The following is a 25,634-nucleotide window of genomic DNA, read 5'->3' on the forward strand; positions in this document are numbered from 1 at the left end:
GAATCATTTGCCTTCTACCACCAAGTTGCAGATCTTTGTTATTGAAATAGAAAGGCTAGAACATGCCCTAGGAAGTCTCTTTTTCCGATTTGAAATTATAGGGAGCAGATATACTCAATTTGAAAAACCTGTGATAAAAAAAAAAAAATAAAAAATTAAGTGTGACACAATTTCCAGATGCATGGACTTCTAATGGGAACAATATATTATGATGAGTGGATTGCAAGAGGAAAAATACAACGTGCAATTATGCAATTCCTTCCTAAGTCAAAGTACCAACACCATGTTCTGCTGAGAAAACCTTTTTGTCCCTCTGATTTAAAGATAAATTTCATGTGACTTTTCTTGGTTGGAGGAATGGAAGAGAAACAAAACCAACACACTGTCCTGATGTGTTAGCATTAAACATCTCCTTTAAGAAATAAACTTCATCTCTTTTATTGTTACATAAAGTTCTATTTTCGGCCTGAACAAGTGGGAAAAAAGAAAAAGAAAATAACCACAATCATTCTCAAACCAAGGGTCCATTAGAGGTCTAAAAACATAAAGGAGAAATCCTTTTTAAGGAAGAACAGACTTTGATTTCCAGCCCTATATTCCAGTTTCCACTACCTTTGCTTGGCAAACCGTGGTCAGTGCTAAACTCCTCCTCATCCAAAGCATCTGTAACAGTCTCACCCTCCTCAAACTCCTCGTGTCCTTTCACAGTATTAACCACTTCTGGTTTTTTCAGCCTTGACTTTCCCAAGGCTATCCCTTCCTATTTCTATTTTATTTCTGACATCCCTCCCTTCCCAGAAATAAGTCCTCCTCCTCCTCCCACATCCACCAAGGTTCAGATGTTGACATCCTGCTTTTCCCTCTGCCCATTCTATTCCTTGATCTGAGCAACCTCCATCATCTTTATGCTGACAGCTCAACCTCTGTGTTTCTCCAAGATGAAACTAATTTTAAATTTTGCAGAGGTACAGAGTGTGCATTCGGTAAGATCACAGCAGAACTATCACTTCACTCTCCATCCTCCCCTGAGACTTCAGTGGTCTCCAATTATTCCTCTCACCAGATAATGCCATCAGGCCGCTGCTTCACAGCAGAGCATCATCAGAAATTTGCCTCCCACTCTTCCTGGGCCTTTTTGGCTAGATGCAAGTTGTGCTACTTCTACTTCACAAATTAAAAAACTGATGAGGAATGCAGTTCTTTCTCATGACCTTCAAGTCATCTACTATTTGTTTTCCCAATGATGAAAACCACGTTCCCCCATCAAGCCTTTGCCAAATATCACTACTTGGCTATTTTATTCCCTTGTTCTTTTCATCGCCTCTCTCTTCAAGCCCCTGCATTTAACTGGGTTTTGGCGACTCAGGCACAACTCAAGATTTTTTCCCCAGTGCGTGTAAAAGATGTAATTACAGCTGCTCACCTCCATTTTCTATCTACTAAGGATACACAATACCATTTGCCTGCTTGCTGTATTTGCCTCCAAGTGTTTTGGCTTTTATAGACAGCATTATTCCTAAGTACGTAATCTTTTTTCCCTTAACAAAAAATCCCACACCAATGTCTCTTTGTTACAATACCACAAATCATTATTATTAGTCAACAGCATAAATGTCCACCAAGTGACAAATGCACTTCTGGGGGTTTTTTTTGCTGAAAAATCATTCGCTTTAGAGTAGTTTCCTACTACTAGCTTACTTCATCTGCAAGTTGAAATATAGAGTGACCTCTCCATATGGCACTTTCAACATATGGAAAAAAAAATACAGATGCACAAATGTTTTGTGTAAACCACAGAGAAAATGCAAAGCATCCTTCAGCTCCCATTTATCTCCTTTGTACTGATACCATAATTTAGAAAAATTAAATTTTCCAAGGTTTGTCTCCGATAATAACTAACATTTCTAAAGCACTTTTTCAGAATGTTGTTTTTGAAAGAATGGACTATAAAGGTCTTCAGTAGTAAGCAAGAAGGTCTTTTGTGAAGGAAAGTACCAGTTACTGATGCCTGTCACACAATCAAATGTGCCCTTGTGTGGGCATGTACACTCTCATTCTCAGAACAGACCTGCTGATGACTGAGCTACTGCTTTCAGATAAATTATTTTTTTCCTTCAAAATTCTTCAGAAAGTTGTTTTGGCTTTTTTAACAATAATTCCAAAATATTTCAAAAATGATCTCAGGTTATTTAACCAAAATATATCATAACATGGGTATAGCCACAGAGAGAATCGTCTTTTTATTTTCCATGAAAAGGAGAAAGGTTCAATACCATAAAATTAGACCCATATGGAGAAATGACAGGACAGAGTTTACTAATATGTACTAAAATCTGAAAAATAGACTTGATTTAAAAAAACAAAACAAAACAAAAAAAAACCCCAGCCTCTTGGACTCTTCTACCTGATAATCTGCATTCAACAGCTTAATGCAAGAGATGCGTGTAGACAGCTACTTTGTGATACGTTAGCACCCACAAGCAGATTTACAGACCTAAAAGCATTAATTTACTGTTTTCCTGGAGGCAAACAAAATAAAACAGCATCTTCCCAAGGTGTCGCACTCCCGCTCCGCATGAGGGAATGGCCATCTCATACACTGGCTGTCCTCCGCAAGCACAACGTCCACACCCCCAAACAACCCATCTCCAGCAAGGGATGCAATGTGGTGGTCTCCAAACAGCCGGCCCTGAAGGGTCCCAGCTGGATGAAGTAAATCTTTATGAGCCTGTACCGCAGTCACCAGGACATGCTGCTCCCACCGACCGACTTTCCGAGGTGCCCGAGTTCAATGTGTCACAGGGATGTAAAAAGCTCCTGTTCAGGCGTTGCCTTTTCAACAAGATAAAAGCTTTTCTTGCAGTGTGTTCTCCAGCTGAAAAAGAACAAAAAGGTACTGGTGGCAACACAAGCAAGTGATCTTGGGGATATATAATCCAAGCACAGAGACTGTTGGCAATATTAATCCAACGGGCTCCAGCTGGTCAAGAGAAGACAGAGCACCAGGACTCGGAAAGGACTGCTGAGACTTTAAGAGCATCCGAAAACTCGGCACTAGCCCTGACCATGATGCAGTATGGCTGTTTCATAGTAACCTTGCTCCATCAGGAAAAGAAGAGTAAAAGCAAATGAAATGTAAACTCTGCAGAAAGCTGATTTGAAGAATGCAGGTAGTTTGTCATTCCATCTTCTACTACAGCAACATCACTCAACTATATGGTTTATAGCTCACATTCTTTCCTTGACATACATCTACCTATTAATAAAAAAGTTCCTCGGCAGCAACATACTCAACCTGTAACTAGTTGCATGTGTTATCTGTTTCTCCTTCTCTTCAGATATTAAAATTGAGTTAATCTCTCAGCAGAAAAGCACAGATTGCCATCGTTGTAACAGGTGCATCATATCCCATACAAGCCTCATCGATGCTAAATGATCCCCAACCAGAGGAAACAAAGCACTGCAGGATAATAAAAACTCGAGGCGCATGTGGACCAGAAGAAATACTGCTTGCTAATAAACTCAGAATCTTTGACGTAAAAAAAAAAAATGATGTCTCGCTTCCTACCGTCACTGGTGAAAGTACTTTACTGGTCGTTTCCCCACGGCCCTGTTCAAAGGGTTGATCCATCCTTTCCCCAAGTGCTCCCACAAATACATACTGTCCCATAGTAAATGTGTAAGTCTAGATGCACCGCACTTCACCATCTGCTCTATTCCCACTTTAATCCAGCTCCCACCTGGCTGGCACAGCCCAAAGTCTTGCGGCAGAAGATGGGCACGGCAACCTGGGGCTCAGCTGGGAGCTTCCCATTGAGAGCCTGCCAACGTTGCCTTGAATCCCCCCTTCTTACTATGCTCTCCCATACCCACAGCAACTGTGAAACCACTATTAACTACGCCCTTTCACCTAACCCACTTATCTCGAAATAGCAGTATCTGGGATGCACTAAAAACAGCAAAAAAAAAGAGGAGGGAAGCTGCACGTTTTGCTTCCTGGATAACTCCTCTTAGAAAAGCCAACTCTGTTCTGATTTTCTCCACTATTTTTTCTCTTTCTTTCCTTTCTTCTTCAACTTCTCTTCTGTATCTTCCTTTTGTTTCTCTCTGCAAGAAGAGGAATCAGGTTAGGAAAAAGGAACGGTGGAGAACGCTGATCTAAATTGCTTCACATCTTCAAAAATGTGGAGAGAAAGTGATGGGGCGTGGGAAGGGAATGGAGCCATGTGGGTTTGCTTTTCCAGAGATGACTTTCTCCTTCTGTCTCATGGTTGAAGGAGATATGAGAGAGTAAGAACTGCTGGAGATGTTGGTAAATATTGAAAAAGGAGAAACATGCAACTACAATTATTTGGAGAATAAGAAGCAAATGCTAAAGAAAAATAAAACCCACAAATACAGACTATAGTCTCTTTCCAGAGGGAGAAGGATTTACTTGGTCTGAATCAAATCTGTTTATTTTTCACATTAATTCAAGTGTGGATTTCATATAGAATTCACAAATATATATGTCAAATACAGCAGTGCATACCGGTTTAGATGCATCAGAAAACACTCTTATTGTAAGAGGGAAAACACACAGTTCTGTTTCCTGAAAGATGACAAGGAACCAGAAAGAAGTAAAAGCATGACCTTAATATTGTAACTAACAACATTAAAATGTTCTTGTCTACAAATTCTGAGGCACCACGATGCACTTTTTGTTTACACTGATTTTTGCAAGGTCAATTATATAGATTAAAACCAACTCCGGCATTCTGCACTGTTGTCTGGAACAAGGTTAACTTCTGATTCAGAAGAAAGAACCCTCAGAATAAAAATATGGTGCATGAACATGCCTGGGATCTGAAACACAGGTTTTATTCCTGCAGCATGCGAGTCATTTTCCAGGTACCCAAGCAGAAGGCACCCTGCTAGAGCTGCCAACAGAGATCCTCGTTTCCCTCTAAAATGGCTAGCAAGTCTTTCCTCATCACCCTCGCAAAAAGAGCAACACAGGAATGAGAACTGTTAACCTACCGCCACTGAATACAAGTACAGAAGGTGAATATTTATTTAAACATAAGGGGCATCCTTTTGTGATTTTTGTTTTCTTACTTGTGACCTTCAGGAAGGAAGGACACGTTCAAAACCTCAGTCGCTGTTTGTTTGCAGAGGTAATACCACTCGTGCAATAAACCTAGCATAAGCACCTGATTATTTGCCTGCACCAACTAAATGCATCAGTGAAAACATTTTCTGTTTGGTTTTAACTCATTTAAATTAGAGGTATCTTTCACTGAGATAAAAGTTTTCCAGACGAACAAGGTTTGCACTTAGTGACATTTTCAGAAAGACACAAGAAATAATACAAAATAACTCTTATTTCTGCCTCCTGACAGGCTTGTTGGAGTACTTTAAAACAGCTTTCTAAAATAATCCAACTTTTTTTCCTGCACAGATTTGCCATCAGGGAACCAAATCCTATCCTTATATGGTTACAACAAAACAAAAGTCCTGAAAAGAAGTACAAAATTGAGTCCATTTTTTAACTTGGGAAACAGGAATACTAAGATACAATGAAGTTTAAAATCAGTTTCTTCAGAATTAGCAACGGTCAGATGCTTAAGAAAATAATCTTCCCAATGATCACCCTCTTGTCCTTCACCCCAAATCATTCCTCTCCATCTAGTAAGATCTTAACCCACTAGAGCTACAAAGCTAAAGCAGAGATTTTATATCTAACAGGCAGTATTCAGGCTTTACCCACTGAAATATTTTTATACGCACAGACATGGTTACTTTTACCAGTAAAGAATTCAGACTGCTATGGCAAGGCAGAAATTATTAAAACCACAATATACACAAAAAGAAAGGAAAAAAAACTTAGCGTAAAACATTGGAGAAAGATCTTCAGAACAATGGACTCTAAAATAGTTTACAAGAATCTAAAATAATGTCTGTGCTAAGCTAACACAGAAATCAAACTATCTGAAAAGAAAATCAATATTAGGATTAATGTTCCAGTTCTCTCCAAAGCAGGACAAAATGCAGCTAAAAAGCTTGAAAAGCCAAGGTTTTCTTTTCTATTTTATCAAATTTTTGCTGTGGACCTTACTCTATTTAAGAAGTTGCATGAGAAGCAAATTGCTCTGAAGCCGAGCTGAACCTCACCCAAGGTTAACTGCACCAAACTCAGGCCATTTCCTCTGGTTTCTTTTTATAAAAAGAAAATATTACCAAAATACAAAGAAACAAAGGATGCTGCTATGGTGGCTCGTACAAGCACGTTACATTTCTGATGTCTGCAGTATTCAAAGTCTGTGTAAGTAAACTTCAAAGGATATTGAGAGATGAAGTTATTTTCATCCTCTTTTTCATTATCTGACACTACAAGTTGAATCGTATATAAGATTTAACTGTACTACATACAAAAGCAGCGGCACACCAGTGAGCACTTCATTAATTAAAAGCCAGAAAAGGAAGTTTGCTAAACGAAGCAAATGTTCTTATCGCTCCTATCTATATTCATTAAAACTGACAGGAAACCAAATATCACCATCTGTCTACTTGCAATAAAGACACTAAAAACAGCTCCGGGGTAGAAGAATAATATAAAGTATAAAACTGCAGTTTTTCAAGTTTCAGTTTTCAATGGACAAGAGAGAAACTGATGTTAGACAGGGGAGAATAAAGGATGACGACAAGGAGCTGGTACGTGAGAGTGGAAAAGAAATTACCTGGTTTAGAATATAAACTGAAGTCCCTTTGAAATCTCACAAAACAAATGATGAACCTGGAGTTTGCTCCGTATTTCTCATTCAGACCAACGGGTCCGCAAAACGCCAAGTATTGCAACGGCACCTCATTTGCCTATTTAGAAATAACTGCTACCAAAAACATTCAGAGAATTATATTATGCTACATAAACTGCAAAGTTTTAATCCTCAAGCAAGTCGCAGGAAACACTTCTATAGCTTTATTATGTACTGATGCACGGTCTTTATATTTACAAGAGAGAAATTTTTTTTTAATTATTCCTTTATTTGGATTTTGCTCCCAAGTCCGCAACTTGGTATAAAAGTTGAATAAGATCTGATGAAAGAAAGAGGATCGCAGAGGTACTAACTTAGCTTTGAAAAAAATACCACGGCTCACACCAGCGGTTGCAGAGGTCAACCGAAGGTCACTGATTTAAGGTAGTTTCCAGCAGTTGTGCAATTCCTACCTTCTAGTAATCGCCCTTTTTTGCACTGCAGGAGAGAGGAAAGAACAAACAAATAGATGGTAATAAGATATTTAATGACAGAAATGAAAATAAACTACTGCTCACATTTTCAACAGCATAGCTCTGTGTTGTTAATTCTGCACCATCCCCCAGCTGCATTTTGCATAGCAATGAAAAGCGCTTCCAGTTCCTCTCAATGCTGCATAAAATATTAGCTCTATAGTCACAGTTTTTAAGACTAAATAAGGTTAAAGTAATGTAAGGCTGAGATAAACAGAAAAAGAAAACTCATTGTTAAAACTGCCACCCGGCTCCCAGCCCCCCGTTGTGCCTAGGTACCGGAGCACATATGGTGCGGGGCAGATGCTGGGATACCTACAGGAAGCATAAATGGGGTTAGGAGAGGAGGAGCGATGGAGTTAAAGACTAAATCGAAGGCTTATTGATTTTTATTATTATGTTCCTCCAGAATAGTACTTTTTTTTTTTGGTAGTTTAATTTTCTGTCCGAAGAACAATAATTCATCCATCTAAAAAGGCTCTCATTAATATTCTATGAGAATGCTTTTTTAGACTCAATACAATTACAACACAGCAATTATTATTCTTCTGTTAATACTTTAACAATACTAACAGACCCATTAACAGCTCAGCACAAGCAAGAGAGGTATTAAAGAAACAGAATTGTAGGACTATTTCTGTTTACTAAAGAAACCACAACAAAAATATAGAAAGTAGTAAAGTCTGAGTGTAAAAAGTTACTGTCAACTGATGTGCAAATGTGCCATCAGATTCCTCTTCGATTCTGAGGAACCTTCTTTTGAAAGTCAAGGCAATCTCTGAGGATATAGGAAAAGTAAAATTTTTTTAAGTGAAGGTTAAAATTCAAGGGTAAATTCTCTTTTATGTTAAATATATAACATAGAGACACAGCACATCCATCATCTGTCCATGACAATGAAATCATTGGGATGTTTAGAAAGGACTTTGGAAAGCCGGTAGGCAAATGTGGAGATATGTATCAGAACAGAGAATACAAAACCATCGATAAAAAATTCCTCTGTGTGGTTTAAAGACACATCCAGACTCAAGCTGGAGAATGTTTGTTTATTCTAAGATGGTTGTATGATATCTTTAAAAAAACAAAAGAAAGATTGTTGTGATGGGGAAAAAAAAAAAGAAAAGGCAAAACATTGACATGTTAGCTTTATAAACTTTTTAATAAAAGGCTACATAGTAAGAGTAACAAGCATATGCCAGATTATTATATTTTGAAAAATTTTATTTTATATAGACCTTGTTAGAGCTCCTATTTTCCTACTAAGAGTAGGAACGGTGGAAGTTGCATTTCATTTTATTTACTTACAGGAAGCATACAAAGACTCAGGTTCTTCAGAAGCACAGATTATCAGCGGAAAAGGTGAACTTCTTTGGCAGAAAGAGCGAGCACAATTCACTCCTGTGCTCCTCCTGTCCTCAGCTCCCACAGTAATAACGGGGTGTAAATCAAAGCACCTTCCACAGCACATACTTGAGAAAACCAGCCCCAGACTCCAGGCTCCTTGGATTTGAGAATGCCAGGCTGGGAAGAGCCTTCTGGGGAACTGAGAAAGGATCAATTTCCTATAATCCTTTTAGAAAGGTAAATGAAGCTCAATCCTGAAACGCATGGTGTTTCTTAGTGCCTCACGTTCCTATATTGTGAGGCTGTTTCCAAATTGTTTTCCTTTAATTACATGAAACTTTGTTCCAATATTATATATACACAATACTATCAACACTATTAATTTATAATCCATTTATTTATATATGTATACATCAAAATATCGATTTATTAATGACCAGCCTGTATTTTTTTGATTTTGTACCTACCTTGTCTACGAGCTGAGAAGTTTCCTTTGCCTGGTCTTTATCTACAGATAAAGCTAACCTTTCTGTAAGGTCACCATAAAGCACCCACTTTTTTCTGGTTTACCAAACCCCCTTGCTCATGGGATTATGTACACTGTGTTTAAATTCCAGATGGTTTCACCCTTTTGTACTCAAATGCATCATCCTCTCTTCATCCTGATACATACAATAAATCCCAAGTTTGTCAAGTTTGATACTAGCTTGCAATATGACTTACTTTGGAGACCAGATCGCTGTAACACCTCCTCATCCACTGTAACACCTCCTCATCGGTATTATTCTTGAATTCACTTTAGACGGTCAATAACAGTTTTCCATACACCTTTGTAAAAGCTCCCTAAAAATCTGCTTTTAAGAAGCAAATGCTAATGAGACAATATCCTAGTCACAACGCCTTCATGGCTGTTATTTAAAGCACAGTACCATTACATCTGTATGCCAGTAATGTAAGGCTCATCCTGCTTTTGCTCTACAGCATTAAAAAACCTGACCCAAGAACAAGTCCATCCTAGGTGTACCTTTTAATCCCCACAAACACAAAATAATTTATTACTATTTGCATTACTTTAAGTATTTTCGAGCTGCTATTTAGATGGCCTTAGTAGTAATGACTGCAGCAAGCTGGAACAGGTTTGCCATAAAACAGAACCCAGGGTAGCACTAAAAATAAAACCTGGGTGTCTTGAAGCCTGGGAAAAGTAGGGCAATGCTACAAGGGATTCAGTGCAAACCCGCAGAAGATATTCCCCACACATGCGAAACTTCTTATACATTAATTGGAATGGACAGATATTTACGGACAGAGAATAATCCAGAGCTTCTACAGGTTTCTTTGACGCTCCCATCACCCCCATTCCCCTTTCCCATCTGTTTAGTCTCTCACAGTTCATTCTTCTGCTCTCTACCATCTTTTTTTCCTTGGACCAGGCTCGGGCCAACTATTTCTCCCCATGCCAGCTAAGCCCAACTTTTCCCCACGCCCAAATGATGCGACACAGATGATGGCTGAAAACCCGTCAGAGCAGGGTCTCGGCGAGCTCCAGTACGGGAGGCCCTCTCCTCTTGGGTAACAAGCCAACTTTCTTCTACTATTTCTTTATACTCTGCAGTAATTATACCCCTTTTTTTTTTTTCTTTTCCCAGTCTATCCCATTATTTCTCTCTATTTTACGTACTATCCATTATTTTTCAGGGTTTTTTCCTCTTTTATCCTCCTATCGCTATCATGGTCCTTAAGAAAAAGCTGAGACTGTCAAGTACCACACATCTGTCATTTCAGCATTATGATTAGGAAGCAGATTCTGAAAATCCTGGTACCACCATAAAACTGGCAAACTAAGAAATCTCACCTTAGATTTCATCAGTTTATCACTGTTCTTGTACCACTCCCTAGATATCTGCTGCTGATCACCATCAGAGACAGGATACTGAATTAGACACACTCAATCTGAATCGGTACGGCTGCTCTTACAGATTTATCGCTAAAACAAGTGCTTCCACCAGATCTAAGAAAAATCAGCAAGAACTAAAATTACAGACTCTTGCATTTTACTACAAGTAGCTTTGTTGTGTGGAAGTCCCCCATTTCATCATCTACGTTTGTTAAGAATACTATGCAAAGAAAGTTAATTCTGGTGACGATCGGCACGTAAGTAAAGTACTCAGGTATTTTACTTGGTAGTGGTAGGAAATATTAAGTGTAGGAAATTTAGTGCAAAATATTTTTCACCTGCTGAGAAATATGGGTGAAAATGCTTTGAACATGATTTCATTAAGAGCATCATCCTTCTTAGCATAAGAAAGAAAAACAATTTGTCGGGAAACATCCACCATTTAAAATATTCCATGTTGTTTTCCAATGCTGTTTTCCCACAGATGCCGAGCACAGGTACATTTTGTGGTTTGGGCGGGGTGGGGGAGAAGGTGGTTGATGTTTTGGAAAAAACTACCAAAGCGTGTTTTGCTTGCTTTCGCCTGATCCTCAGCTACAGCAAGAAGTGGCTGCTGGAAGACCTAACTTCAAAGGTCTGCTGCAGGAGAAATTGTCATTATTTGATCCACTAAATCTAGAATTTAAAAACTTATTAAAGAAAAGTTTAAAAACTTTAAAAAAAATTTTTTAAAAAAAGATTCCAAAGAAACAGAAGGTTTCCTCAACAGCGCAGTCCCAAGTCCCATTGGCCAAACCCTTCCAACCACATACCTGCCCTTGGGTTCCAAGTTCGAGTAAAACTCCACTCCTCCCCACCAGTCTTATCTTGCCAAATTCAGAGCAGGAGGAAAACACCCAGAGGACTGGCATCCAAAGGACTCCACCACACGCCCGCAGGCAGAGCACGGACACACATGGCAGCGCTCCCAGGAGCCGGCTCCCGCAGTTGGTTTTTATTAAGGAACGCACACGCTTCTGCGCTCCAGTCAGAAATATTCGGGGGCTCTAGCACATGAACAATAACTCAATAATCACATTTCCTTCTCTCTATCATAAAATAAACACAGTCTCTGAGATAGACTCTTTGGATTTATTTCCTTTCAAAAGAATTTAGTAATTGAAGGGCAAAAAAATAAAACCACAAGTAAAGTGCACGGGTTCAAAATGTGCAGTAAATACTTTTGAAAGCAATGTTCTCATCTGGGAGTATTGCAACAGATGTTTATCATGAGCTACTGCAACAGTTAATCTAACTCCGAGCCAGGTTAACTCTTTGCCATTGGAAACAAGCCTTTTTTCCACGGGCAGGCTACAGAAAACAAGGAGATATGCCAGAACTACTGACAACAAGCAGTTAACTGAATGAAGGGAGGGGGGGAAGCCATAAAGCCCAACCAAATAAACCAATGTCTGGCCCAGAAGACTTAGATGAACAGGTGTATGTGTGGGTGGGAGTGGGGGAAAAAAAAAATAAAGAAAAAAACATTTAAACAAAGCCTCCGCTGACATTCTGGTCACTGAAGTGGGTACACACAAAATGAGCCAAACAACATTTTTTAACAATTCAGCAAATAGTGGATTATTTTTTTTTTATCATCTTTGGAGAAGATGGGAAACACGATTTTTCATCTTGGTTTTCAAAGTACGGTACCAATATACCATAGTAACAACACAGAGGTTATTCTATTTAAAGATATTCTAAGTAAGAATGAAAATGGGAAGGTACAAAACTACAATTAAAATATGGATCATTCAAATACCAATTCAACAGTTCAGAAACATTACAGTATTTCAAAATACTAAGAATTTTAAAAATCTAACTTAGGTATCCATACATCAAACGGTGGTAACCTACTAGACTATTTTTCTCTCTTTTTTTTTTTTTTTTTAAACTGACTAATTTAATGGTGGGGTTTTAATTTTTATGTAACTAGTTATAGTACCTATGTATGCAATCTGGTATTTATTCCTTAAAGATACAAATACAAATCACAACTTAAAGCATCGTTATTTAAAACTGAAATCGCCGTTTCTTAATGGGTGCAAATCAGATCCCTGTTTGCAACCTCTCCTAAAGGCAAGTGAAGGGCTAAGTAAGTCCCTGCCCAGAGCCATTCCTCTGCTTCCGATTTCACAAGCATTTTATTTTGGGAAATCCTTGAGCATATATGGGTCCTGTGAAAAAAAGCGAGCAGTCCTTCCCCCTTCACCATCTGAAAGAGAACAGGCAGAAGCATGCACCGCATTCTCAATGCGCTTGCCTGAGCATCACCTACAGCTCCCACATCCCTGGGACCGCAGCACCGTGGCTGCACTGGGATCCGTGTAAAACTGCTGGGAAGCAGAGCCAGTTTGAGGATTTACAGCCTTGCACAGCTTGCAAGGCTACACACAATTTTGATCTGAGGCACGCACCCTCCCCTTCATATTCCCAGCTGCGGTAACAGAAGAGTAAGAGTCACAAATTCTGGAAACTTTGGTCTAAACTTCCTTCCTGACTGAAAAAAATCTCAGCTTGTTGGTTGTTGGGTTTTTTTTAAACAGAGAGAAAAACAAACACTAATCTGTCCAGTGTAAAGACAATCTAAAGAGGTTTTGTTTATCTAATTGCTAGGCAGAACAGTGAACGAATAAAAAGCTGTAGGAAGACCTTTCGACTCTGCAGTATTTCTACTGGTAATGCAGAACAAGTTTGTTTCTTGGTATTACTCCTAATCAACAAAAGCAATGGCAAATGTTATCAGTCCTTTTATATCTGATTAAGAGATTGACATTACTTATTCAAGAAAATCTTTATAAATATTCCTCCGATGACCACAAAGCCACGTGCTGGCAGTACCTCTACCCAGCCCCTTCATTCCTATATTAAGGCCACTGGAACGGCCACCCTTTAGTCTGTTGACTAAAATACAATCATTTGCAGCTTGTTTTGCTTTCCCCCCCCCCCCCGATATCAAATGTCCTAAGTGCTGAGAACAAGGTTTTGTTTTCTAAATTTTTAGTATTCCAGAGAAATATACTGACATTACGTTCTGCAAGTGTTGCCAAGAATGTCTTTTGTGTTCACAGCTTCAGTGTTGATGATAAATTTTCAACATTAACAGTACAAAGTATGATTTAAATCAAAACCTAAATAATAAATGTAAAAGTAATTTAAACTAGTGAACTGGAAACCTTGATTTAAATAATTTGATTTTGCAAATACAGTTCTCCTAAAGAACTATTTGCTTTCAATGGCTGTTAGTTCTCGCTGAGTAGGTAAATAAACTACATGCATCTATTTAAATGATTATGAAGCCTAACATACTCCAGATCTTTTATTTTTTACATTTTATTAAGTAGACAATTTACTAGGCAATTATTTTTTTAACTATGATTCCTAAGTGCTTGAGAAATATTTAATAAGTCCTAAAGCACCTTTTATGATGATGATTATTCCCGTTTTATAGAAGATAACCCAAAGAAGAGATAATTAACTAGTTTAGACTCTTTCCTTCACCAGATTAAACTAGCTCTAAGATAATATGATTGATCTCCACTACAACACTACCTGTTGCACACAATTTTTCACTCTGACCTAGCAATCATAGTAATTTGCAAATACCAATAAGAGAAGAATTAGCTGTAAAGCCTCAGGAGACAGCAGCAGAAGGCTGGACTAGATACCTGTACAAGAACAAGGAGGTTTCGCTGGATGATTTCACCAAGATACAACACTTGGTACTATTTTTACTTCACCTTCTAAAACTCAGATGTAAAGGTAACACATGGCACAGTCTGCTGCTATTCTTCACGACCAAAGAGCTTGCTTTATGAACGGCCTCAATTATTTTGCCATGAATAATGATGGCAAAAATAGCAGTGAGCATTTAGATCGCTTCCACAGCCCAAGCGAACGGTCACACCAGACTTTCCAAGTTGTACAACCTCTAGTTTGAGTAGTCATTTCTTAATATTGTGCCTCAAAATCTGCAGGAAGTTGTGCCAACAGCACTTACTGTGAACGTTTCAGAACAATTTCCCGGTACTGAATATTGCATATCCCAACGTGCCAGCTCGGCTGAGACCTTACACATTACAGAGTTCCTGCCCAGATCTGAAATGTTTACTAGTCTAGATAGGTGATTTATGAAAAGTGGGAGAAGCGGCACAGAATTAATTTTTAAGGTTTTTCACAGTCTCTCACCATTGTGCCCATTTTTCACTGCTATGAAAAGCTACCTGTGCCCCAAGTTGGCCCATGATGGGAAACTGCATTTTTCCTAAAGCACCTCCAGATCTTTTCCCCCCGCAAGTCATCCCTTACTGAGGAAGAGCATCAATATCTCTAAAGCTACTTTGTCCTCCTGTAAACTTGCCTTTGCTATGACACTTGCAAAAATTTTACCAGTTAGACATTAATGACCGTCACTGAGCTTTGCCAGGAGGGGAGAGAAGCAGAACACCAAGTGCTAGAGGAAAATAAAACCGTAAAAGACACAGTGGTCCATGACAAGACAAATTTGGTAGATGTGGCCATACAAAATGCCAGCTCTTTCCTTCTGCCTGAAGCCCTAGCCTCCATTAAGGGAGTGACCACTAATCAGAACGTAGAGGAGGAGGGCCTCGAGGAGACAACCCATCGCTTTGATGATGAATCCCACATCTTGCAAAGTCCAGCTGGATTCATCCATCTCATTGCAAATCCTCATCTTCAGCTTCAGGAAAGAGAGTGCTGTTCTCTCCAAAATAAATTGTAATGGTGTGTGCCAGACGCCAAATCCCACCCCACCAGCGAGCCACACGTGCCACCCTTTTTGCCTGCGTACTAGCTCAGGAATTAGGGGGACGAGGCGGGACCGCCGGGAGTGAGAACAGGATGAGCCAGTTACGGGTCAGGGACCTTGCTTGCGCCTAAGCAAGTCACCCTCCTAAAACGAAACCAAAAGAAGGTTTTTATACTTAAAAACATCTGTATTTCCTGCACAAGTTTCCCAACAATGTATTAGCAGGTGAATCACTTTGCTGCCCTGGTTGCCCGTCCCCCGTGCAGGCTCCAGTCCATCCTGCCCTGCCATGGTGCTTTAGACACGACGCTGCTGGTTTGCGAAGCGAGCAGGCTCCGATGGGAACGCCGGCCCCGAAAGGCAGATGTTGTGTAAATTCATATTTCATAAACACAGTTAATTGTGACAAGAGGGCTATAAAAATCCTTGTACTGCTTAAATTATTTCTCCACTTAGAGCAACTCTACCACCAGAAAATGTTACATATTGCACTTTATACTGAACTGGCAGCGCACAGTGATAGCATTACAGCTCTATTAAATAACAGATATAAAAATCACAGATCATTAAAAACTACAAATTACTTTTTCTGCCGTCATTCAACATAACTATTTAAAAACAAACATACCATGCAATTGTCGTTAAAAGTTTTCCAATCTAACACTGCATGTGTTTTAATATGAAAATTATACTTTTTGAAATAAACATTGCTGCTATCAGGGAAAAGCACTACTAAAAGTCGCATCACTATTAGACAGAAACTACCACCTTAAAGAGTCAATAATCCCTCAGACTTTACCAAGGAAATATTCTCTCTCCATCCAACAAGGTCACAATAAAGGAAAAAAACAAAAACCAGCAACAAAACAACTAAACGATATCTGCTAAAACCATGATCCCTTGATTCAGACGTATAGGTAGGTAAGAGGCAATTCAGAGACTGTTTTTTAATAAATCTATGATTTATGTATTTACTGATACTGATCCTTCAGTAATCTATGTCTAGCAGGTTCATCATATCCATATGAATCTTCTTGCATACACTGGAGTCTAAATTGTTATGCAACTCCTATAATTAGGAAAAAAAAAACCCACCAAAAACCCCCAAATAATTGAGTTTTACTTCTTGTAGCTTCATTTTTTTTCATGTTTGGTTATTCAGAAAAGTATTTATTAAGAGTTTATTATCTATTTATATGTGGAAAAGATTTTGTTTTTTAATAACTTGCATGTCCTTTAGGTAATAGCCTACATTTACTAACATTTACTAATTTAAGGGCAAGAATAAAAAAGTATGAGGTTTTCTTCAGCTCTGTGGGGCCACTGGATCTGTACGTGGCACCAGATAAGCGATCCAGTACTGTGCGAAAGGAAAAGACAAGACTTCATCTGCTCTCTCTCACCTGTCTGGGTGAGAAAACAAGCAGGAGGCGTGGAGGGGTAATTCAGTTCTGCAGTACTCACGTCATCTTTCCTATTTCAGTTAGCACCACAAGCAGGCAACGCCTGCCAGCCTGGCTGCAGTTTGTTTACACGCTATTAGAAATCAGAATTTTCTAATTACGCTAAAGAAGTCTCAGTAGGTACCAACTAAGCATAGATAATATTTTGTCTGTTTTCTCAGGATGCTCTGGAAAAAATGACATAAAATATGAAAATTATGCATGCCGTTATGTAATGAAATCAAAATACAATAAAACGTACACATGGATATTTCTACTTTTAAACAGTAGTTACTGAACTGTAGCCGGCTTCAATTTAAAAGTACATATCGCTTGTATAAATAGTATTTATTTCACAATAAAAATATCCTTCATATGTAGCTATCTACATTTATCATATACTCAAGTATTCACAATCATTTGAACATAACACACTGTTAAAATCAATTTAAACTCCCTAGATATCTATAATTTTAGACGGTCTAAGTGATTTGGGTAGATAATCATAAAACTGCAGGCATGCAGTTTTTGTCTAGGAGCTGACAAATCACCGGTGGTGCAACAGGTGCCGTTTCCATTCATCATTATTTTTTACAAAGAGGATCACACTGGCGCAGTCCCTCTCGGCGGTCAGGCTGCCTGTGCACCCATGGGCGCACGGGCGAGAGGCGAGGACCCGGGAACCTGCAGCAGCGCAGCTCCTCGGGCCACTTCCCACACCCCAGAGGCACAGGGGCTGCTCCTGCTCGGTGGGGCCAGACTGAAATTCTTCCGTCACTCACCGGAAAAACCTTTACTGCTTCCTATGGCTTCAGGCTAGCAACAAAACCGTGAAGTTTTCAGGCCTAGCAATAGACCTGGACTCACAAGCATCCTTCTGCCTCTATGACGCACAACAAGGGGTTAACAGCATCACGAGCAAACTCAGGTGTAGATCACGCTGACTTCACTGACAGCACCACTGGCTTTAACCCAAATTTCTATATAAGGCACCTTCACGGTTCAGTGGCAATTTTATTTGAAAGAAAGATTCAGGCACCGATTTTTAACCTGCTCAAATCAGGTATTTGTATCTAAAATTTCCACTGTTCACTTATGTCACAGAAATGATCATGCAAATATACTACAATTTCAAGTACTGCCTCCATCTAGGGATGCTACACGGTATATTTAAATTTCTAGCTAACTACTAGATGGCACAGAAAGCATGCAACCCAACCGTAACGGCAACGTTACTCAGAGAAAAGTTGCAAAATCTGTCAGAAGATTTTTCTGCCTTAAAGCATATCTCAGTCAGAAATAACTTTTGCCATGAAAACCACTAGGAAACTCCGAACGTAAAAAGGTGGATGCGGTTTTAATACAAGATGAAATATACAGAAGAAATATAATAAATACAGTTGACTGTAAAGCGCCTCACGAAAAGGAGATGAGATTAGATACGTTACGAAATAATACGGAGCCAAATTTGTCCCTGAACCATATAACAGATTTACAAGGCAAGATAAAAATGGAGGGTATTTCCCTTCATATTTGTTATTTTAAATTTACACAAAACAAAGTACGTTCAGATAAGGACACATAATCACGTTGATTTCCAATTAGCTGCAATCTCGGGCTGAAGGGGAAACAGCAATTTACCATTTAGCAAGTCCACGCAAATAACTTATGGGAAGGATCCAGGATTTTCAGCAGGGATCTGACGCCAGCCCGAGCCGATTCCGATCGACTTTCTGCCGCTCGCCACACGCATAACCCCGATTTTAGACCTAGCGGAACCCGCAGCGCAAACTCCCCGCTCAGAAAGTGAATTTTAGCCCACGGCCCCCTTCCCCCCCAAAAAACAAACCCCGCGCAGCACCCACAAACCTCCTCCGGGCTCCCTTCGTGCTCCCACTGACACCCGGAGCAGGGTGCGAGCAGGCAGCCGCGATCGCTCCCCTCCTCTCAAATGAAATAACGGACTGGAGCTGTGCCGGCGCCATCCCGCAGTTTTAAGCCCGTCCCGGTGGAGCTGGCTGGGCAAACTTCTGCGCAACACCGGCCCTTGTGCCCCCCCCCCCCCCCAACCCCGCTCCCCACAGGGACACGCCCCCCCCCCCCCCCCCAAAAAAACCCACCCCGAGTGGAGGGGAGGGCTGGCAGGCGGAGGCTGGGCTGGGCGCCCGCCGCGGCGTTCCCCGGCGGGGCTGCGGCTGCGGCAGCCCCCGGCCCCGGCCCGGCCCGGCCCCACCGCGCCCCGGCGCAGCCCGGGAGCGCAGACACCCCGCCCAGCGCGCCGCCGGAGCGGGGAGGGGGGGGATAAAACGATAAAATGAGTATTAAATAACAACAATAGCAGCAAGGGTAAGGTGAACCGAGCGGTTCGGCCGCAGGGCGCTGAGGGGGCCGGGGCACCGACCGCCGCGCCCGGGCCGGGCCGGGGACCCATCCACCCACCTTGCATCCCCGCCGCCGGCTCCCCACCGGAATATGCCGCTGCCGCTGCTGAAAATACGGGGCAGGCGGCGCGACCAATCGGGGCGGAGAGCCTGCCGCCCGCAGCCAATGGCGGCCGCCCGCCGCCGGCCCTCCGCCAACCCCAGCGCAGCTCATTACCCGGCCGGCGGGGCGGGGCGGGGCGGGGCGGGGGCCCGGCCGGGCCGGGCCGGGCGCGGAGCGCCGCCGCGGAGGTGGGGAAGGTGCTGCGGGACCCGGCCCCGGCCCCGCCCTCCGCTCCCACACAACCCCTCTTTTTTCTCTTTTTTCCTCTTTTTTCCTCCCTTTGTTAACCCTTTCCTTCTTCCCTCCTCCTCTCCTCCCTTCCTTCCTCCTCTCCTCCTTTCCTTCCTTCCTTCCTCCTCTCCTCCTTTCCTTCCTTCCTTCCATCTTTCCTTCCTTCCATCTTTCCTTCCTTCCATCTTTCCTTCCTTCCATCTTTCCTTCCTTCCATCTTTCCTTCCTTCCTTATCTTTCCTTCCTTCCTCCCTTCCCTCCTTGTCTTTCCTTCCTTCCTCCCTTCCCTCCTTGTCTTTCCTTCCTCCTTCTTTCCTTCCTTCCTCCTTTCCATCTTCCCTTCCTTCCTCCTCCTCGCCTCCTTTCCTTCCTTCCTCCTTCTTTCCCTCCTTTCCTCCTCCTTTCCATCTTTCCTTCCTTCCGTCTTTCCTTCCTTCCTTCTTTCCTTCCTTCCATCTTTACATCCTGAGGGTCAGAGTAGTTCCAACTCCTCCGAGAACCATCTTCCGTTCCTTCATCCTTCCAGAGGTAAGCCTTCCTCCTGCACTCGCACTTTCCGTCACTTTCCTCCTTCTTTCCTCCTTTCCTCCTCCTTTCACATCTTGAAGACTCCCTTCCTTTCCGTTTTCCTTCATTACTCTTCCTTTTTCCCTCCCTTCTTTCCTTTTTTCCTCCTTTCTTTTTTTTCCTTCCTCCTCCTTTCTTTTCCCCCTTCCCTTCTTTTTTTCTTTTCCTCCTTTTTTTCTTTCAATAGGGCCTTTTTCCAGATATTTTTCTACATAGCCCCCCCACCAATGCACATCACACAGACCAACAACTTCGGGAGCCCCCCAGGGAACCTGTTGTGCTAAGTGTGAAAGGACACCCCTGCGGCAATCGACGCCAATGGCTACTACGCACCAGAGACTAATATTTTAGAGAATCCAGAAAGGTGAAGGGATGAAAACCCCTCCAACTACTCCAGCTAAAATCGGAGGAGGCTCAGGAGAGCATCTGTTCAGCCACTGGTTTTTAGTAAGACAATACACAAACCCAGTGCCCGACTAGAACAAGCTCCCGGGGTGCCGAACCCAGCCTTTAAAAATACCAAAATGAAACCAGCAGATGTTCCAACCACGCAACTTCACTTCAGCACGCAAAGCTTTATGCTGTACCACCACTGCGAAATCATTAGCAAAGTAAACTTTCTTATTAAGTCCGACAATTTTGGAAATAAAGATCTGATTTACTAAAGAAAAAAAATAAAAAATTGAATACATAGGTTGTTTTTTTAAAATTGAAATTAATTAATATTTGTTCATAAAAATAAACTTTTTCAATCTACAAAACTCATGATTGCTGTATGTTACAGCAGAAAAACTACGAACTGTGGAAGAGGAGATAAAAAAAGCTCAGAATTTTCTTTTGTTTTTGCGGTCTAGTGACCCTAATAATTCCTAGGTTTAGAGTGAACAAAAACAGTGAAAATCTGCGCCTCCCATTTCTAATGTTGTGCTCCTTCTGACCTCATCCCCAGCATTTAAAATCACTAAATTGTATTTGCTGAAGACTCTTGCCTGAACAGGCCATGTTACTAATTTGTTCATAGCGTTTGGCTAATACAGGATAATACGTGCCGTGAAGTGATAAACCTGATATCAACCCAAGTCTTGATGATAATTTACAGGAGAAAGCTTTTCTTTTGCAGATCAAGAAAGGCTTATTTCTAAGGTGCCCCAAGAGCCAAGAACTCTGTGGTGCTACGAACTGCTGACAGGCAACCAGTAACTGTGACAAATTATACATTCATGACATCTGCAACAATCGATAAACTGACTCACCAAATTAATAAAATATAGATCACAAAGCATACATTTTTATTAAAGAATAATTTCATGATAACCAAGTAATGTGGATGCTTCCAAGCATAAGATTAAATTACATGCTGAGCAAATCTGGCATTTTGTGATAAACTGCGAAAATAGTCTTTGCAACAGCAACTGAGGAAGAACATTGCTGACATAGTCTATAAACATGTTTTATAAAGCATAACCAAAAGTAACAAAAAAAAAAAAAAAATCATTGAAGTGGTGGTTAGAGAATTCTCTACCATATCCATAATAATTACTTTCTAGACTTCTCCTTGCTTTGTAATTTATTCCTTCAAATACGTTGCTGATTTTGGTGTTAAAAGTAATAAAAACAGATTACCTACATAGGGGAATATTTACACCAAATTAATTCCTTAACTAGTCCAACTTCAACAGTCATCATTATTGGAGTACACAAAGATTTCTGGTACATTTAGGATGACGGAAAAGTTACTTAAATATACAAGGCAAGTGTCCTACATGATAGATGGACACTGCTTATCAAAATTCTGTGCCTGCTGAATAACTTCAAGCATTTGCTTGAACTTTGGAATACAGTGAACCCCATTGGACTTGCAGGTCTGAAGCTATACATGTGGTAAAGTATTCTCCTGCATGGATATTTTTCACTACTGAGAAATGCATTGTAACCTCTTGTAAAGGTATCGGAGAAGTCATTCCTTCCCCAGAGTGGAAGACAGGGCATCTCGTAGGCAAAGGCTTTCCTTCAGGGAAGAAAGCACTTAGGCACATCCTCAGTCTCCATTATCCTGGTTAGGTTATCGCTACATGGCTCTGAAACGTGTCCTAAAGGAAGAATTTAAAATACCAAGATCCTGTTTATTAAAGTTTACCATTATTAGTTCCTGAAACTCTTCAGTACTCGGTCTCTGCAGGCTACCTATGCCATACCACCAGCATTAGAAGGCTGTCCTAAAATTAGTTTTAATCCTCTATAATGACAGATACGTGGCGCGCTCTCAGGCAGTCTTCACATGATTGAAGCCTTGTCAGATCTTCCAAATATTTCTTTTATAGTAAACCATCCAGCATTTCCTGGAAGCATACTGTCATACTTCCAGTGAGTCAGTGAGTATTTTACATCCATAACATTTCACCACTTTCTAAACTTCCATGGATTTCCTAGCTAAACACATGATACGAGGTCTTTCCCGTCCTTCTTTCTAGTTAATAAATAATGGAATCTTAATTTTGAAATGCCGTCATGAAACAAAAATCAAATAGAGCCTAAGTAATATAAAAACAATATTTGTTTATACTAGATCCATTATGAATTGAATTCCTTTTTTAAACAAATGACATTTAATAATACATTAAACACATAAACAGGAACATATTTGAAGTTATAATTCCATCAGCTCTTTCTCATGACATTCATCTTCTGAAAGGCCATATCCACGTTTCAATCTAATCATTTATAGAACATTGTTAAGTTAACAAACAGACATGGCACCTTAAAAATGGCTTACTACTTAGTTAGGGAAGACAGCAGCTTATCTACGGCAACCTAGATCAGTTTAAAAAAAAAATCTATTCTCTGGCATATTATTAGTAACTGGAAATTTATTATAAAATGTTACATTCTTTCAGAATGAAATATCTTTATTTGGAAAACATACCCAAATATTCCCACTTACAAACCACTATTTTTTTCAATATTTTACAAATTTTCTGCACTGTGATCATTTCATTTACTAAGAAAATATCCACATTGCTATGAATCTTTTCAGTCACCAAAACGTGACTACAGATAGCAGCAATGCATATTTTAGAGAAGCAGCAAACAGGACCAGCTTCAGAATTACACCCACAACCCTCAAGATAAGATGAGGCGAGAGCGTTTTCTCTTGCCATAAATTACCACTCCCTTCTACCGGCAATTATTTAACTTTCAAAAATAGCTGCAACGCAGACAAATTATGAGCTACAATTACGCAAATTTATCCCTGATATTAAGACTGCATACACGCATATATGTATACCTACTTAGTCTATTCTAAAATGTATCTGCATGCATACTGGTTAAGTATTATAATCAAATACACCAGGGCATCTTTACCTTATCGCCCAGAATGACAACATTTCTATGCTAAATATCTGTAAGCCATTCCAGTGGTCAAAAACGCCCACTACTCCTTTTTATCTGTATGGTACCAGCCACTTGATCCTGGTGCATCCTCTTCTAATAAACCTTCCTCCTTCCCAGTCAAGAGTGCAGAGACCTAAGTTGACAGGAGTCAAAAGGAGCACCAGCCAGGCTTCCAGGAAAAGGAAAAAAAAAAAAAAAAATTTATATACATATATATATATATATATATATATATATATATATATATATATCACTGAGTGCAACACAGAAGCTGCATCAGGTTCAGAAGTCCATACCCTGAAAAGACGTGAAGGCTGGAAGTATTAGAAATACCACATACATAGCTGGTCTGTTCTTAGCTGCTGTTGGATACTTCAAGACCAAGTTGCCTCATTCTTTTCTTGGAAACTGGAATTATTGAATATCTTAAGTCACTCAATGAAAAGCAAATTAAAATTTGACTACTCCTGCACTACTATTCTGACTCAAAGCAAGCACCTTCCACTTTGCCAGAGGTCTTGGTAGACCACTTGGTAGACCAACGCTTCTGCTAAATCTCTATCATGCTGCAAAGTGCTGCCTCTCAAACAGATAGCTGCATTTCTCTTGTTCATATATCCAATTATCCAGATAGTCATCTTAGATATGGGCTAACGCTGCAGATATTTAACAGAAGGGCATTGTTTTAACTCCCACAGCTCTTCAGAGCCTCTGGTCCTACCTGCATGGCTTCACATTTGGCCATTTACCTACCAGAGCCTGCTGGGTGAGGGAAGGGAGATGCTCCGGGAGGTAGCACCATGGGCAGGTTTGGGGCAGGAGCTAGGCAATCTCTGTATTCTCAGTGATATGAACATTTCTTTTACTCACTTATTAAAGTGTTGTATTTACACCATTCATTATGTAGTGAACATTATACAACAATGAACTCAGGTTTATTTCTTTTGTTATTTAAGCATTTCTTATTATTCTTTGCAGTTTTATAGGGCTTAAAAATCCCAGATTCCCAGAGATCTAGGCTCTGCACAGAAACTTAAGAAAAAGATGGCAACCCAATACAGTTGTCTTTTTCCACACTGGTTTTCAATCGTGATAGAATATATTGCTACAATAAAAAGCCTTGATACTTTCTGATTTAAAGCACAAGAACAAATGTTATTTTTAAAGTCAAAATCTGTTATAATGATAGGGTTGGGGTTTGGGGTGGGGTTTTTTTGGAAGAGTAGAGATCTATATTATTTTTTTTTAACTTACAGTGAAAATTCTGAATATTCTACATGCACATTCACATCATTTTGCAAAACTGTCAACACTAGATATATGCTTCCTTCTTTGAACTATCTCCCTGTGTTGCAACCCTCATCTAAATTTGAAAATATTTTGGTAAACATAGCTGATGTTTCATGGGTGTAACTTTGAGACCATAAGGAATTTAAGAAAACAGTTGATACCGTACTAAAATCTAAAATAGGCTTTTAAGAATCTATCAGCTTTCTCAGATCAGTAACTAATATGATAACCATCTAGAAATAAGGATCTCTAGCCTATTACTTCCTCCTAAATTTTCCTCCCTGGAGTTTTGTTTTGGAACTTTTGAGCTCCTTTTGAAGGTTATTTGTACATTCTATTGTGATGACATATTTAATACATTAGTTAAATATGTTATTCTCTTAACGATATATAGGCTAAACGTGTAACAAGGGACTTGTATCACAACATTTATCACAATGGGCTTTCTCTCCAAGAGCAGATTGTCTCAAGTATAGTCATGAACATCCACACTTTTCCCAGATAAAGAAAATAGTTTGAATAAAGCATTAAGAGTGCTACTGATGTAACACATTTCTTAGAAGCAGAGGTCTGAGAAGGATTTCCCTTGGGATGTTATAGGAGCTATGCAAAACAATTCCTTTCACAAACTTGAACTTCCTTGTTAAGGAACCCCCTACATTTTTTTGCCACCTCTCTCCTTGGAAAACTGTGGTGGACTTGGGTGCTCTACCCATCAGGAATCCTCTTCCAGCATTCAGCCTCAATACATGCAGCATTTGTTGGTACCATTTTTTTGTTCTGCAGCCACTGACTTTCAGTTCTTTTACTTTTGCTCCATACTCTATCTCTCTAAGGATGAATACTCTATACTCCTCACATATCCCTCTTAGTGATAGTCTCTTCACCTCACGCATTACTGTTCAGAAATTA

At 40.1% G+C, this 25,634-nt stretch overlaps 1 protein-coding gene across 3 annotated transcripts in view; it reads right to left on the reverse strand.

Moving 5' to 3' along the window:
• The window catches only part of CTBP1 (C-terminal binding protein 1), a 244,656-nt gene that overhangs the window by 138,708 nt on the left and 80,314 nt on the right, over nucleotides 1-25,634 (reverse strand). The window contains exon 1 of one of the 3 annotated variants that reach the window (XM_030016246.1): nucleotides 19,197-19,412. The exons of the other annotated variants lie outside the window; for them this stretch is intronic. Within the exon in view, the coding sequence (XP_029872106.1) occupies nucleotides 19,197-19,203 (7 nt within the window). The 5' untranslated portion in view covers nucleotides 19,204-19,412. Of the gene's footprint in view, nucleotides 1-19,196; nucleotides 19,413-25,634 lie in introns of those variants that run through there. 3 annotated transcript variants of the gene reach the window in all.

Source organism: Aquila chrysaetos, chromosome 1 (genome assembly GCF_900496995.4).
Source record: "Aquila chrysaetos chrysaetos chromosome 1, bAquChr1.4, whole genome shotgun sequence".
NCBI lineage: Eukaryota > Metazoa > Chordata > Aves > Accipitriformes > Accipitridae > Aquila > Aquila chrysaetos.